The following is a 15,357-nucleotide window of genomic DNA, read 5'->3' as shown; positions in this document are numbered from 1 at the left end:
CTCTGAGATCACGATCTCAGGCTCGACGCTCTCCCTAGCACCTGAAGGCACAGCCTTGGTCGTGAACGGCGCTACTACACCTATTAATACAGGAGCAGCCGTGACCGCAGAATCAATAACCGTGGGTGACAGCCTTATCACTGCCAGTCCAGACGGCAGCTTCGAGATCGGCTCGCAAGTCCTCGAGCCCGGATCTGCTATCACGATTTCAGGCACGACTCTTTCGCTCGCACCAGGCGGAAGCGCCCTCGTCGTCAATGGTGCCACATCACCTGTCGATGCCCCTGCTGCGGACATCACACCAGTCGCAGAAATCGGAGCTATAACCCTCGCGGGAAGTACATTGCCCTTCACAGAAATCGGCAGCGAAGTCCTCATCGACGGGCAAACGCTCGGCCCCGGCAGCACCGTTGTCGTAGACGGGCAAACATTAAGCCTCCTGAACCCCTCTCAGGTCGTAGCTATCTCAGGGGAAGCATCATCCACCCTAAACCTCCAACCCACAATCACAGCCGGCCCAGCAGGTGTCGAAGTCGGGATCTTCACCCTCGATGGCCAGACGTACAGTTTCACCGACTTTGGCGCTACGCTTGTGATTGATGGTGAAACACTCACACCAGGAGGAAGCGTGGTTGTCGTTGATGGACAGACGTTGAGTTTGCTGAATCCTTCTGAGTTGGTCGTTGTGTCGGGTGAGAGGACGAGTACGGGTGGGTTGGAGCCTACGACTACGTTGGCGGACCCGGAGAGGACGTCTGCGGTGGCTGCGCCGTCGTCGACTGCTGGGGCGGAGAAAGGGGTTGTGGTGACGGTATGGAGTTTGATGGTTGGGGTGGTAATGACGACATGCGTGATGGTTTTATGATTGACGAGTGAAGTAATATCTTCCACAGAGCGCGCAGGGAGCAACAGTACATCTCAATCCATAGACTTTCCCCTTAGAAAGTCTTCGAAGCCTTGCCCGTCCGCACCGCTCTCTCCAGATATTCCCTGACCTGCTCCTTCTTCACCCTTCTCAACCCCAACAGCTCATTATCCGTCTTACCACCAAAATCCCTCGTGAAACCCTTTCCGAAAATTCCCTGCACCAGCATTCCCATCACCCAGCCCCAGACATTACTAGGATTCTTCTCGAAAACCTCCATAGACTTGTCGTACGTCGACTGTGCGCTTGCTTCCGTGACTGTCCATCCCTCTGCGCCGCCAGTAACCTCCTGCGCGATGGAGAGAATCTCACGCTGAGAAATATCAATCCCACTCACCCTAACTTCACGATTCGCCGTCTCATCTGCATGCCTCAACACCCCGACAACAGCCTCACCAACCCAATCCGTCGGACTTGTCGCAGTAGGGAAATCACCTCCATCATACAACGTACACTTCTTCTCCTGAAGATTGAGGTAAAATTTGTTATCGATACCCCAATCCAGAAAACAGGAACAATACACCGCCGTCCACGTCATGTGCACGCCTTGCTCCGCACATCTCGAGCGGAGGTACTCGTCGATTTCGATCTTGTCCTTGTACATTGGCATTGCTCTCAGGGCGGGGATGGAGACGTCGGAGCCGAATTCGCTGGGGAGGAAGCGTTTGACGCCCGCGGCGATGGCGGCGTCGATGAGGAGTTCTTGGGTTGAGATGGAGAATGTTGTTAGGGTGGAGACGAGGGCGTCTTGGCCTTGCAAGGCTTGTGTGAGGTCCTCCAGTTTCTCGTAGTTGACATGGACGACTTTTGCTACGCTGGAGGGGAATGTCGCGGTGCTGGAGTGGCGGGTTAGGACGGTAACTGTGAAGCCTGCGTCCAGAAGTGCGTGAAGCATAGGCGTTCCCAGGAGGCCTGAAGCGCCTGCAAGGGCGACTTTTTGGATTGGCGAGGACGACATCGTTGCTTGTGAGAGATGTTGGTATCCTGATGTTGATTAACGAAGAGAGACGACAAGCTCGCTGAATCGACCTTCTTTTAATACCCACGATCCACTCTTCTCAGCCTCGCCTTAGTCCCACCAGACGACTCTTACAATTCAGCTTCAGCTAAGACGCGAAAGACAACTGCATCCATCTAAAATCCGTCGATGGAACGTAGCATGTGGTATGCGGTGACTTAATCCATCCCCAGATCCAGACATCTTCAGGATCTAGCTCTCGTACGGACGTAAATCGGGCAATTTCCTTGCTCAACTCCGTCGTATTGCAGTCATTAGTAAAGTCCGGTTAGTGGCATACCCGTGTGGCCGACGGTATTCGATGCCCGCCTGGACCCTAAGTGGTTGGAAAATAGGTGCGACGATCATCTCATGTACACGCAGGTTGTGGGTGAGTGAGCAAATACGAGACGAGGAAAGACTTAGACTCGCTTTCGTTTTGACACTAGATCCAATTAGGGCAAGATCGACACCATGCCTTTGACATCACTCCCAAACGCCGTAATCGCCTGCCGACCTGAAGCTGTACGGAATTGTTTGCGAGAGAACACGGAGTTCGGAACAGGACGAGAGCCTCCACGTTGTTGCGTTACCAATGCTACGTTATTACACCAATATCCGCCCTCTTCAGATGCGTCATCGTTGCCCTATAATACAACCATCAGCACGACTATGTAGGTCTTCATCGTTCCATCGTGTCTTCGCGCTGTACACATTACTACATCACGACGCAGTTCTCCTCGTCTTTCTTCTGATCTTTCCTAGTGAGCTTGCCATTGACTGGAGCGGCCTTGGAGTTCTTGCCGGCGGGGTTACGTCTCAATTCCTCCAACCTTTCGATTGCTTTGGGAAATTTGTAGGCTGTAGTTGAGGAGTCAGCAGGATATCCTCACAAAATCATATATTTCATCGCTTACAAGCTGCCCTGCCATACCACTTCCTGGCCTCGTCCATGCTGGCGGGACACCCAATGCCATTCTCAGTGAAGTAGCCCATTGCGAACATTGCCTTGGCCAAAGGAGGCTCGGATGACGCCGCTTTGCGAGCCCAAAGGTATGCTTCGGTATCAGAATGCTCCAGAATACCGCCAGCACCAGTAAGGTACCAGCCAGAGAGTGCAAGTTCGGCCTGATGCTCGCCCTGAGCGGCTGCCTTTGTGTACCATGCGATGGAATTGCGATTGTCGATGGGAAGCCCAAGAGAGCCATACTCGTACGCTTGACCAAGTCTGAACTGCGAGAACTTGTATCCGAGCTGCGACGCCTGAGTGTAGAGCTCTTTAGCGTAGCTGTCATCAGCGACGACCTTGTTTCGGATCTCTGGGTTAGTGTTTGATGACTCGTGTATCATGGCAAGCTCATGCAATGCGTGTGGGTTGTCCTTGTCGGCCTTTTCTGCACCGCGCTTCAACCATGTCACTGCTTCAGCAATGTTCTTTGGGTTTCCGAGCAGCCCCTTCAGCAGCACCACGCCCAACTTGTACATGGCAGGTCCATCACCAAGAGCCGCTGCGCGACGATACCACTGAACAGCCTTGGCATAGTCTCGGCTCGTACCACCGCCTTCTTCTGGGCCCATCTCGCAACATACCGCAGTTCGGTAGGCTGCTTGCGCGTGGCCGGCTTTGGCAGCTGCTTGATACAGCTTGAAAGCTTCTTTCGTGTCAACTTCAAGTCCAAGCATCCCTTGACCATGGCAGTCAGCCATGTAAAACTGAGCGTCTGGATATCCAGCCGCGACGAGTTTCTTCAGACGCTTGTACGCTTCATTGATGTATCGCTCACGATTCTTCGCCGCCGTCTTGGGATCCGCTCTTCCGTTCTCGTTCGCGAGCACACTTGATGCTTCAACAAGCTTCTTGACAAGGATCAACGTCTGCTTTGGGCTGTGCGGCGGGTTGTCAACAGTCTGGCGGAGTCGCTCAATCTCTTGTTGGGTGACTGGCTGTGCGAAGTGGTCCATCGAAGCCTGACGCTGGTGTGGGGCGCTGGACTGCGACGACACCGAGCCGCCATTGTAGTTTCTTACAGGAGGCGGCTTGCTTGGCTGCGATTGCCCTTGCTGTACATGACCAGCTCGTACCGGCACTGGATGGTGCGGTAGTGCATCGGGATTGCTGTTGCGTGAAGCTTGATCAGGTGCCGAACGTTGTTGTAAAAGAGGGACAGCAGTAGCTGTTGCTGGTGGCGTTGGCAGAGCTTGCTGAGGAGGTGCACTGCCTACTCGCTCTTGGCCAGGGTCTGACCATACAGTCTGTGAGGTCTGGTTACGGTCGAAGTCAGGCCGCCGCTGCTGCGGTGGATACCCTCCTCGAGGTGCTCGACCATTCTGATAGAACCGCTGTTGCTGTTGCTGTGGCGGTCCTTGTCGGCTTGGCGGTCCTCTGCCGTCATCCAACGAGCGTCTAACTTGAGGTTCTGTAGCAAAGGGTGCATTAGGCGGAGGCAGTGGTCGGCCCTGCTGATAGGATGAATCTTGTGGGGTGGGCTGATTTCTGTATGGAATGTCGTACTGTCGCTGCGCTGGAGGTGGTGGCTGGCCCTGATCATAAGGACTTGTCATGCCTCGCTGTGGTGGCCCGCGAGATCCAGGCCCTTGTCGCGGGCCGAACTGCTGTTGAGCATAGCGCAAATCAGGAGCAGACCCCGACTGCTGCATAGCCTCAGGAGGAGCGGTGGCCATCCTCGGCATGGGAGGTGCTTGCGCCCGAGGAGGGCCTTGTGGCTCGGCGAGGTGCTTGTCCATCGTCTGATTCCTCTTGTGCACATTCGAGGTCTGTTGAGGTGCAGCGGTATCGAAATCGGGCATCTCAGCTTCGATTTCCTCCTCGCGATTAGTAGGTGCTCTCTTGATCTGTCTCGGCGGCGTCGTGTTATAGTCGTCGTATATATCACCAAGACTGCCATTTCTGCTGTACTGGTCTTCCATTGGAGGCTGACCGGCCATCTGGTTTGGCAAAATTCGTGTGCTTTCTTGAGGTATCGTAGACCCAGCATATTGCCCGACAGGGCTTTGAAAACCCTGATTGGGCGGCGGTCGTGGGCCTTGTGAAGTGGACGGACGGGGTGGTAAATAGGCGGGGCTCATAGGCTGACCAGAGTGAACAGGTCGCTGCTGGTGTTGACGTGTATCGATGGGAGGAGGGCCACGCTGCTTGGGCACTTGTCGTGGATCATAAGCAGCGTTCGGATCGTAGGACTGTTGCTGTGGTGGGCCACGAGGATTTGGTGCTGGGTACTGCCCGTAGCCATTTGTCTGTGGGGGCGATTGCCGTGGCTCTACTTTCGGAGGTGTCTGTCCCTGTACCATTGGCCACTGCTCTGGGTACTGTTCACGCACTGGGGTGGTGGCTGAGGAATAAGCGTCGCGCTGGTCAGGACGACCGTAGCCGTTGGGCTGTTGTTGGCCTTGTCTGCTATTGGCAAACTCTGGCGAAGAATACTGGCGATCAATGTCAGGTCTTCTAGGTGGTGGCTGTACGTCTCCTTCCGTTCTGTGACTATTTCCTCGCGACGTGCCAGGTCGCTGGTTGCTGTGCGAGGTGGAAGGTCGAGCCTGCTCCACGCTGCCACGTTGACTGGATGTGCCTGCCATGTCCTTCTTCTTGGGGAAAGTTGGAAATGCATTGTCCAGGGGAAGTGTCTCTGGCGACAACGCCGCTGTCTTGAATCTTGCCTTCTCTTTCGCTTTCCACTCTTCCATTGACATCCTGCTAGGATCCTGCGAAGGTGCTTGTGAAGGTGCTGGCGGAGGTGCTTGCGATTGTTGGGGAGGGTATCCGTTCCCATTCATTCGAGGTGCTGGAGCATAGTCTCCATTCTGTTGTGCGTATGGGTCTCTGGGCCTCTGCGATTGAGGAAGGTGACCGTTCTGTTTTGGAGGTGGAGGGTCGCGTGGATCGCCTTGGTAAGGTGGGCGACCTGGCGTTGGCTGACCTCTCTGGCTAGGGTGCGGTCCAGGATGCTGCTGCGGCGGTGGACCTCGCTGTGCTCTTGGCTGGTACCTTGGGTCGTACGAGCGGCTGTTGTTCTCTTGATAATACTGTTGATTGTCTTGCTGCGTATGACCTCCCTGATATGCGTCGCCGTAGTGAGGATCTTGGCCCGCATTCACGCCTTGATCATAGCCATAATCATAGTGACCTCCGTTCTGCTGGGAATAGCCTTGATTGTATCCTTGATCGTAATGCTCGTACTGTGCGCTGCCATGCTGTGCATAACCATTGTAATCTTGATAATCGTTTCTGGCGGGGTTGGACTGTGGTGCTGGTTCGTAGTAGTGTCTCCTCGGTGGCTCATAGGCCGAGTTCTGATCGTAGGCCATTGCGCTCAAAGGAGTGAAAGAGCTTTGTGCAGGCAGATTGTGGGGAGCTGGGTCATTTGTCGCAGACTGCAAAGCGAGCGAAGCGCAGTCTACAACACAAGACTCTCAGCAGCGGACTGGGAGCAGCAAGGTGCTTATGCGAAGGCTTCTCTCAGCGAGGCAGGGATGTCGTCTCTCGTACTGGGCGTGCCTGGTTTGAGGACGATCGATCGGAAGCGTGTCTCGCCCACCTCCGCTGGCGGGTTTCCGGTTTGCAGCGCACAATCAGTGATCGGACAATGGGCGACGTCACTGGCGAATCGCGAACATGGCGGCGGGTGTTTCGCAGTGGGAGTGTCGCAGAGGGAGTGTTCGAAGTGCGAGCGTCTCCTTCAAGCGCCGACCCAATCACGCGGACGGGGCAATTGGAGCTACTGTCGCGTGTGCGCTCAGAGTGTGGCGTAGAGTGGCTCAGTCCTGCGGATACGAGGCGGCGATTCGATGTGCGGCTGGCATGTCAGGCTGGTCTCTGACGCTTTGCGGTGGCACAGTAACATTCACTGCGAGGGTCGACGAGGTGTTTGTCGGATGGAGGGGCTCGGTGTGATCGTCTCGTTGATCTTGCTGCACCGTTGCGCGTTCCTTCAGCAACGGACTTTGCCGACCTTCTAGCCAAAACTCTATCTATTCTAGACCCACGCAATTCCAACCTCACCTCTTCTCACGTCACTCCAGCGTGCATCAAACCTGCATTATCTACTCTAGCGATGCCTCAGGAACAGCCGCAAGACTAACCTGAAGATCTGTGGTGTCGTAGAGAGCCACCATGAACGACCTGCATCTCGCTCCCAATTGGCTAATCGAAGGATGGCTCGCTAGGCTCAGGAGAGTAGGTAGATCGTCCGTCTTATCGTCACATCGTCGCAGTCATACAATCCATGTTCTCAACCTCTGCATCAACACCGCTCAAGATGCAATAATGCTCATACCGTTTCTCATCGGCTGCCTGATCACGGCTGTCTTGAGCTTCGATCAGCAGCCTCTCACCGACAGTACCACAAGCCACTACCCACGCCTCAACTTCTCCTCCTCATCTCCCCTCATCTTCCACAGCACATTCGCCCTCCTCCAACAATGGCCAAACACATTCTTCCCCGCAGGTCACACTATCGCACCATGTACGATCCCACCCAACACAAACCTCTACCACGCCCGTCCAAACAACACGTTCCCACCAAGTCCAGAATGGTTCGCTTTCGACAGCGCAATGGCCTATGGAATACGAGGGACAACTGCCGATAGCCATCTTTTGACATTCCGTACGGCCAAGGCAGTCAAATGCCTGTACTTCGATGGTACTTCCGCCGCTTTACAGTATGACGGCAGCATGGACAGCCAAAACGTCTTCCTGCACAACACCTCCGCAGAAGCCCCTGCAGACCCCGTTTTCGGCGACCATCCACCTCGCTGGCCACCCGGAGGCAACTCCACTAACCCTGGCAGCAACGAAACAGTATGGGTGCCACTCTACGCTGAATACGCTCGCGCGGCTGGACTATGCAACTTCATCAAGGAGAAGAACCTCGGCGGGCCAGGATGGGGTTACGAGAGTATCATCAGGATGGATGAGGGATTCGAAGTTATCTGGTGTAACTTCTCTTCTCCATCTGCTGGGTTGGTCAGTTGGCTGAATGTTTCTGCGCCGGCTTTGATTGGGGTGACGCCGCCGAAGTTCCCCAGGCGGCGGCCAGATCACATGGCGAATACCTTCATCGAGCATCGTGTCGGATTGATGGATGAGAGACCAGAGCGGAATTGGACCTACGTCTATCTACCAGGATATGATCGCCCGTTCAAAGAAGCAGGCGCAAAAGAATGGTTCCGTACCGCAGCAAAGACGTATGGCTTCGCGGGTGGTGTGCCAGGTAGAGGCGAGGCTAGAGTGAAAACTGATAGCTGCGGGCTGTTCAGCTTCTACGATCCGGCGCTAGTAGATCAGTCACATGCTCGTGTGGTTTACAACAGAAAGCAGTTCAACCTGAGCAGTGACGGATACTGGCTTGGACCCAAGAACAGCAGTGACAGCCGAGTGACAGCCCTTCAACAGCTGAGTCTGCGACGGCGATACATGCTCGATCGGAATATCAGCGAACCAGACGGACTGTACATGCGTTCGGCTGTGGAAGACAGAATGCGAGCAATGCTCAGTGGTGAGGAAAGCACATGCAGCGGCATCGACTGGGTCGAGACAAGTCGGACGATTGTCGCAGATTACAGCTCACCCCTTTACGACCTACGATCCCTCCTCTCAAGGATCACAACTTCAAGCCTGACCAACGCCACCATAGTCCGCGCTCAAGTCGACCTCGTCCGCGGCCTAGCACACCAATTCGTTATGCCTTACTACGAATATCCACCACACTTCGCAAATGCAACACTGCACAAAGCCTTCAGCCCCGAATCACCATCCTCTCTGGCTGCTCTAGTCCGCTGCAAGAACCAACACACCCCAGCCCCGAGTACACCACTCTCAACATCCGAAACTCTCACGTTCTCATCAATCCTCTCGGTCCTTAGCGCCCTTTGCACGACCCTCCTCCCAATCTTCCTCAGCACTGAGATCCTCTGGCTCGAACACTTTAACAACGTAAAAGCATACCCAACTACCATTCCTTCATTTCTGCAGACCAGAATCAGCGAGACGTCCACGAGCCAATTGGAGGCAGTAGATGAGCTGATGGCCTGGCTAGGCTGGACGGATCAATGGACGAACTGTGAACCTGGATGTAGCGTTGGACAGGTCTGTGCGATTCCGATGTGGCCGGTACCGATTGGTCTCGAGAGGTGGGATCAGCAGGAGGAGTTGTTGTTGAGTGGTGGGGTTTGTGTGGATTTGGAAGGGGTTCTGGACGAGGGAGTGCGAAGTAGATGTTGTCAATTTACGGTAATTTGAAGTACTCTGCCGTCGCAAAAGACCTTCTGTGGAGACAAGTCTTCAGTCGCTGTCGCTGTCGCTGTCGCTCCAATCATCCTCTCGTCCACGGCGTAGAAAAACCCATTTCGCTGCCCTTTTCGCACTGAAGATCACCCTCTTGTGCCAAGGAGGATCAATCTCATTCAAATCGATATCTCCCACATCGAAGTGGTCTCTGGACATCTCGTCAAGACCGCTGTCAACAACGGTCTCGTCTTTTGCAGCCTCAAATTCTTCCTCGATGCCGCGATACTCCATGTCGCTCAGCAGCTGAGCGTCTCGCATCTGCTCGGCAAGGAAGGAGACGACTTCCTGGCGTCGATAGTCCCGACAAGCTCGCCATAGCCTCAAAGCGTAGTCTAAAGGTGACCAGACGTTTAGTGAAAAGCCTGGCCCGTCCGACTTTAGATGATCGAGACCACGCGCGACAATTTCAGATAAATATGAGGCGCTGTTTAAGCAAAAAATGCTTGTGTGATCATCAGGCAGGCCCACGCGTACAATTATCATGGAGCATTCGAACTGCTTCAGGAGATCGCAAAAGTGTAGTGCCTCATCGGCATTGAGATGCCTTGACTCGAGAAATCCGGCCGTCTCTAACAAACTTTCTGACGTTGCGTCCAGGGGCAGCATTACTTCCTCTAAGTTGATGCCCGCTTTTGGTACAGTTTCTGAGATGCGAAAGACGGCCCAGTGACAACTTAGTAGCGCATCTTTGGGATGCTCTTCAGGTCGAGTAGTCTCACGCTCAAGGCCCAAGAGTTCTTTTGTGAATGGGACGTTGGCGGTGAAGATGGCGAAACGAAGAATTTGCGCACGAACAATGCCATGTCTCGCGAGCTGGGCCTGATGATCTTCAAAAAAAGATAGGAATGCCCGGGTAATGTATCCACCGGCTCGCACTGTCATTATAGACCACTTAAAGAGGTCACAGATACCGAGGACCAGGTTCTCATTGGCAACTGAATCGAACAAACGGCCCACGAGTAGCGAATGGCCTCCATGCAGAGCCATGACGATTATCGATGGTAAAACTTCATTGAGCTCATCAATGGCCATGCGGTCTAGGATCAACACATGCACCATGAGCAGTGCAGTCTGTCCTTGCTCAGCCATGGACTTCAGCAATGCGAGAATGTTTGGCGATAATTTCCAAGAATATGGGCCTTTGCGTAAGAGGACATACACAATACTGGGCCAATCCATTGGGTCTCTATTGGCAAGCTCCATTACTGCATCGTGGCAGGGCTCCAGATGCGCCCCCGTGATATGGGCGAATTGGTCAATAGACGCAGGCTTCTCGTCCTGCTGCAGTGCACCCGCTTTCGAGTTTGTCATTGATTTGAGTATCGTTCGGTCCAGGTTCGCAAGCTGCTCAAATTCTTTTGCCTCCAAATAGCCCTCAAGTGCGATGCGATACCCTCGTCTGGCATTCGCATCGCTTGTCGCGTAGGGCAGCTGTTCACGAGGTAGATCCTGCCCAGTGAGAAAGTCTTTGACAGATTGGTGAATGAATTCTAGCGGCAGACTGTCTTGTACAAGCATCTTACATGCTTCGACGGAAGATTCTAGGCGCTGAATCTCCTGCAGGGTTGGTAATGCGCGCGTCCCGGGTTTCACGTTCTCTCCAAAATGCAACAGTACGGCAATTTCTGATTCTCTCAAGTGGTAGGATAGAGAGCCAGACGCTAGGATAAAGCGCAACACGTACGGAGCGTAGACGGGTTCGAACTCGTTTAGTTCTCTCAATATTCTGATGTACACCTCCGTCAGACCAGAAGGGAATTGCCGAAGTAGTTGGAGCACCTCGTGCTCTCTAACCTTGGATTGTGCGATTTTCTTCACGACCAAAGCGATCCATAGAAATGTTCCGCCGTGGCGTGATCGGAGTTCTTTCTGGATCGCTTCGTGTGTTGTGTGACTCCATTGGCGTTTTGCGACTAAATTTTCGACTTCCTTCTCAATGTAGACTTCAAGGTCGTCTTCGATCTCCTGTCGGCCCACTTGAATATGGAATTCTTTCCCAACATGGTTGCCTAGCAGCTCCGCGATGAGGTTCGGACGTGTGAGGACCAAGAACTTCATCCTGGTCGAATTTTTTCCTTGAGAATGTGCCAGAGCCAAAAGAGAGCATAGCCCACGAATGAGTTCTCCCCGGTCCGTTTCCTCGCATTCGTCAAGCGCATCAACGATGAGGTACACTTCGCCAAGATCCGGGCCTGACAGCATCTGTCGGAATAAGGGCCACATTGAGGTGAACTTATCAAACAGCTCCCCGTGGAAAACGTCGAATTGCTGCTGCACTGGGTCACAAAGATGTGGCGAACGAACGAGAACCTGGTACATGAGACTTCTCAAGATGGCCAATACAGTCCTCTGCTTCTCCACTCTGTTATTGACGAAGAAGTATGCCACAGTCGAGCTACTGTTCTGCTTTTCCTCACGAAGGCAGTCCACGATGACGGTTGCCATAGTCGTCTTGCCAATGCCCGGCTCGCCAGAGATTACAAGAATGCTGTCATGCCCGGCTGTAGACCAGCTGTTGAATTCTTTTGATTCCAAGACCCATTTACAGGTGGGCGCGGTTGCAGTCACGCCTCTAGTGCGGCCTTTCGCGTCCATAAGGTTGTCCTCCGGATTGACAGGTCCCAGTGCTTCCAGAAGACTTGTGTACTTCGCAGGAGTATGTTGTGGTGTTGTTGCAATAGTTTCTAGCGAAAAATAAAACGTTAGACATGGGCACAGACAGCCATATCTACAAGCTCGTTCTGGACGTTGCTCATCACGAACCTGCTCTAGCTTCCACACGAACAACCCATTCTTGGGCAATAGCTTTCGCACACGAAGCTGCGCTGAGAGCAGCGAAATCTTGCCAGTCCTTGTTCTTGTTCGAGTCGGTATAGTCGCATACCCCTTTCACGAGAATCGTAGGCGCGTTCTCCCATGTTCCGGCACTTTCCATCTCAAAAGCCACTACCTTGTCACGCGAGATTGCATCATCCCTGTATGAAGCGCTTTTGATGACCGAGTCTGTAGATACGATTCGACCAAAGTGCAGTGCAACATGCTGTACGTCTCCTTGCGTCGACAGCAGGTCGTCAATCCTGGCTGGACAGTGAAAGCGCTTCCGGTATACAGGATCGTGAAGGAACGTGGCCAATGATTTGTTTGTACGGTCCGTGATTCGGATCTCGGTGTGCAATCCAGACAGCTTCGTGATGAAATGCCGGATCTCAGGGCTGGCTCTTCCCAAGGTGTCTTCAACCTCAGTCTTGCGCTCGAAGGAATGTTCGTATTGCCGACCAAAGTCGGCTTGAATGACCTGCGTGCTCACTACGATGTCTCCCAAATTGACAACGAGACCTGTCTCGGGATGTTTGGGTGCAGCACCGCAGACACCGACTACGAGCAGAAGGTTGATGTAGCTGAAGCTGGCTTTGAGATCTTTGGACACGCTGGCAGCGGCAACTTTGCCCATGCTCGCATATGCCAATACGATGGGCTTGCCACCAAGCAGGCCAAACGTGTAGGAATTATCGTCACTTGCCGCCTTGCCATAGGTTTGCGCAGCATCTTCCCACTCTTCGTCCAGCAACGCCATCACAGCGTTGGCTTCGCGCGGAAGCGCACACAAGACTGCGATCGAGAAGCCATCCCGACTCGTTGGGCGAGCGTGGTTCGCCATACTATCCAGTCATTCGTTCCTCATGGGCCCGAGTCTCTCAATACCATCACATAAGCGCTTTAGGGAAATCAAGGATGCAGACAGGAAACGCTCTGAAGTAGAAGGGAGGAAGAAGAGCGTCTCCAGTGCGGCGTCTTTTTAAAGTGTGAGGCCCCCACGCCACAGCCACATGCATGTCACCTGCCAGCCGCATGGATTCGATCCCTGGCAAGTGGCCACTCTAAATGTAAATAGCGTGTACGAAAAGGGAAAGATATGACTTCACGGTATTCATTCTGCACGAGCGCCTGATTTAGAGGTAGCTACTTTCAACAATATTATCTTCCACGGCTAATACTAGTATCACCCCCACTTTCCAACACCTGCTTATTTCGACTCGTCTCTATTCTGATAGTTGTTCGATTGTACAAGTTCGGGCCGCGACAACCAGTTACTAGAACTACGGCGGAATTACCAAGCAATTTGCTCGTTACTTGATTCTCAAAACCAAATGTCGGTCCCGACAATAGCGACACAGCCTTCTCTCGCTAGGCTCCCTATAGAAGTTATCGAAGCCTCTGAAGCGCTCTTGGAGCTTCCCGATTTGTATAGTCTCTAATTAGCTTCAAAGGAGCTTGTAGCGAAGGCGTCACAGGGATGCTACAAGGCCTATTTCGAGGGAAAGGAGATCGACTTGGACAGTACTAAACACCTCGAGAACTTTAGGCTGCTAACACATCCTAGTAGTGTAAGATGTCTCGTAGAGAACCTAACCTTTCTCCGATATGTTGGACTAGAGGATGAACGGAACCGCAATTTAGACGCGAACCGCAATATCCTTGTTAATTGCCTAAGAAATTTGAAGATGAATTTGGCCTCTAAAAGATTAAGTGATCTTTTATTGGACGTTTGGAAAAAAGACGATGCGGCTAGCCGAGTTGCTACAAACAGAAGTATGTAGGATAATAGAACATAGGACACTCCGAACACTCCTCTAAATCCGAAAGCATTAACAAAATCTTCTTATAGACAGAACTGGAAGGCGACTTGGAACCTGTCTTCGTTATTGTATTAGGAGACAATGGCTGCACTCTATAAAACTGAGCTTCCTGTGAGAAGACTATCCAATTTCGGAGATACGGAAAACTGTAGTCTTGGATTCGATTAGCTGGCCTCATTCCCTAAGCAAGATTTGCCATCTACATCACTTACCACCGTAAAGAGCTTGTCACTCAGCTTGTCTCACTCTGTGGAGTTCGCAACGAATGATGAAGCCACAGATGCCGGCGGTCCGATGCCTACAAGTTATATTCACAGTCTTGAAACGTTCCTAAAGCTCTGCCCAAAGCTAGAAAAGCTAGCTTTGTACTTTTTCAAAATTTAGAGTAGAAGAGAGGAGGCGCAGTCAGAAATGCTCGTCTAAGAGCGTCAATTTTCGACTACATCGCAGACTTAATAGAACTCCCGAATCTGAAGTCACGCACCCTACGAGGAATTAGTTGTAGGTCCATTTCCTTTCACCAATTTTTAGAGAGCACCCCACAGCTTCAATGTGTTAAGATCATCAAGGCCAATCTTACTAATGGACAATGGTCCCTTGTTTTTGATGCTCTATGCCTCCGAAAGCTCGAATTGCTGCATTTAGATGAGCTTTATAAAAGAGGAATTGTCTACTTCATTAGAGTTCCTAGCGAACCCAAATTGGTCTCGGAAGGTCAACGACATAGTACGGACGAGCTGACTCGGAGCGGAAGGGATACGGCGTTGCCTATCAAATACCAAGTAGCACATGGACGTCTGCTTGGTTCACCCGTAAAAGATCGATACTTAGCCATCGATATGTGGCTCTACGGACCTGTGCCGTTGAGCTCAAGGGAGTAAACGCTGTACGCGGAAGAACGGTACATGTGTCTTTTGCAAAAGCCTCGTAACTTCGCGTCGGTTCACGCAGGACGCGTGAGTGGAGCTTGAGCTATTCGAGGCAATGTGACAGCGACGAGAGATAGTAGGTCAGTCCTAGATCAGTGTTTGCTCAACATCTAGAAGGATGCACAAAAGTCATGAGCACACTGTTATTAGCACTGCGGTCTCGGCCCTTGCGTACAAATTCGATCGATGGAAGCATGCACTCCAGTGTTCCACTGATGACCAAATTGTTAAAATCATCAGCCTGCTTACTAGTCGGCCCAGCTCATCCAGCTTGATTGGAGCCTTGTGCTTCTTGATTATAGTCGTGGTAAGCTAAGACGCACTGGCGCGTCTGACATCCTTCGTGCAGCTCGTGAGACGCTAGGCGCTGTGCTGTTATGGACTCGGAAGTCATGTCGTGCTGGATTCCAAAAAGGCTTGCCCGCACGAAGAGTCTGCGAAATATCCGCGCAGACGGTCTGCCTTTTGAAGCCGGACCGGCTCTTGAGTGCCGCTGAGAAGGACCAAGGACCCATTGCAGATGTGGCTATGGTACGAAGACCACTTGAATATGACACGATCCCAAA

The 15,357-nt window shown here is 52.6% G+C and overlaps 3 protein-coding genes across 3 annotated transcripts; 1 reads left to right on the top strand and 2 right to left on the bottom strand.

The window, feature by feature from the left end:
• Positions 1–938: 938 nt before the first annotated feature.
• On the bottom strand, positions 939–1,883 carry M409DRAFT_17390 (uncharacterized protein; the record flags this gene model as incomplete). Its single annotated transcript, XM_033804046.1, has 1 exon — positions 939–1,883. One exon carries the CDS (start codon positions 1,881–1,883, stop codon positions 939–941), a length of 945 nt encoding a protein of 314 aa, XP_033673038.1.
• Positions 1,884–2,640: 757 nt separating this feature from the next.
• Positions 2,641–6,245, bottom strand: M409DRAFT_49887 (uncharacterized protein; the record flags this gene model as incomplete). Its single annotated transcript, XM_033811377.1, has 2 exons — positions 2,641–2,783; positions 2,840–6,245. 2 exons carry the CDS (start codon positions 6,243–6,245, stop codon positions 2,641–2,643), a joined length of 3,549 nt encoding a protein of 1,182 aa, XP_033673037.1.
• Positions 6,246–7,203: 958 nt separating this feature from the next.
• M409DRAFT_62928 (uncharacterized protein) lies at positions 7,204–10,214 on the top strand (the record flags this gene model as incomplete). Its single annotated transcript, XM_033815367.1, has 2 exons — positions 7,204–9,068; positions 10,133–10,214. 2 exons carry the CDS (start codon positions 7,204–7,206, stop codon positions 10,212–10,214), a joined length of 1,947 nt encoding a protein of 648 aa, XP_033673036.1.
• Between the last annotated feature and the right edge of the window lie 5,143 nt (positions 10,215–15,357).

Source organism: Zasmidium cellare (assembly GCF_010093935.1).
Source record: "Zasmidium cellare ATCC 36951 unplaced genomic scaffold M409scaffold_3, whole genome shotgun sequence".
Lineage (NCBI taxonomy): Eukaryota > Fungi > Ascomycota > Dothideomycetes > Mycosphaerellales > Mycosphaerellaceae > Zasmidium > Zasmidium cellare.
The sequence above is the reverse complement of the archived record's forward strand: the minus strand, read 5'-3'. Positions and strand labels throughout refer to the sequence as shown.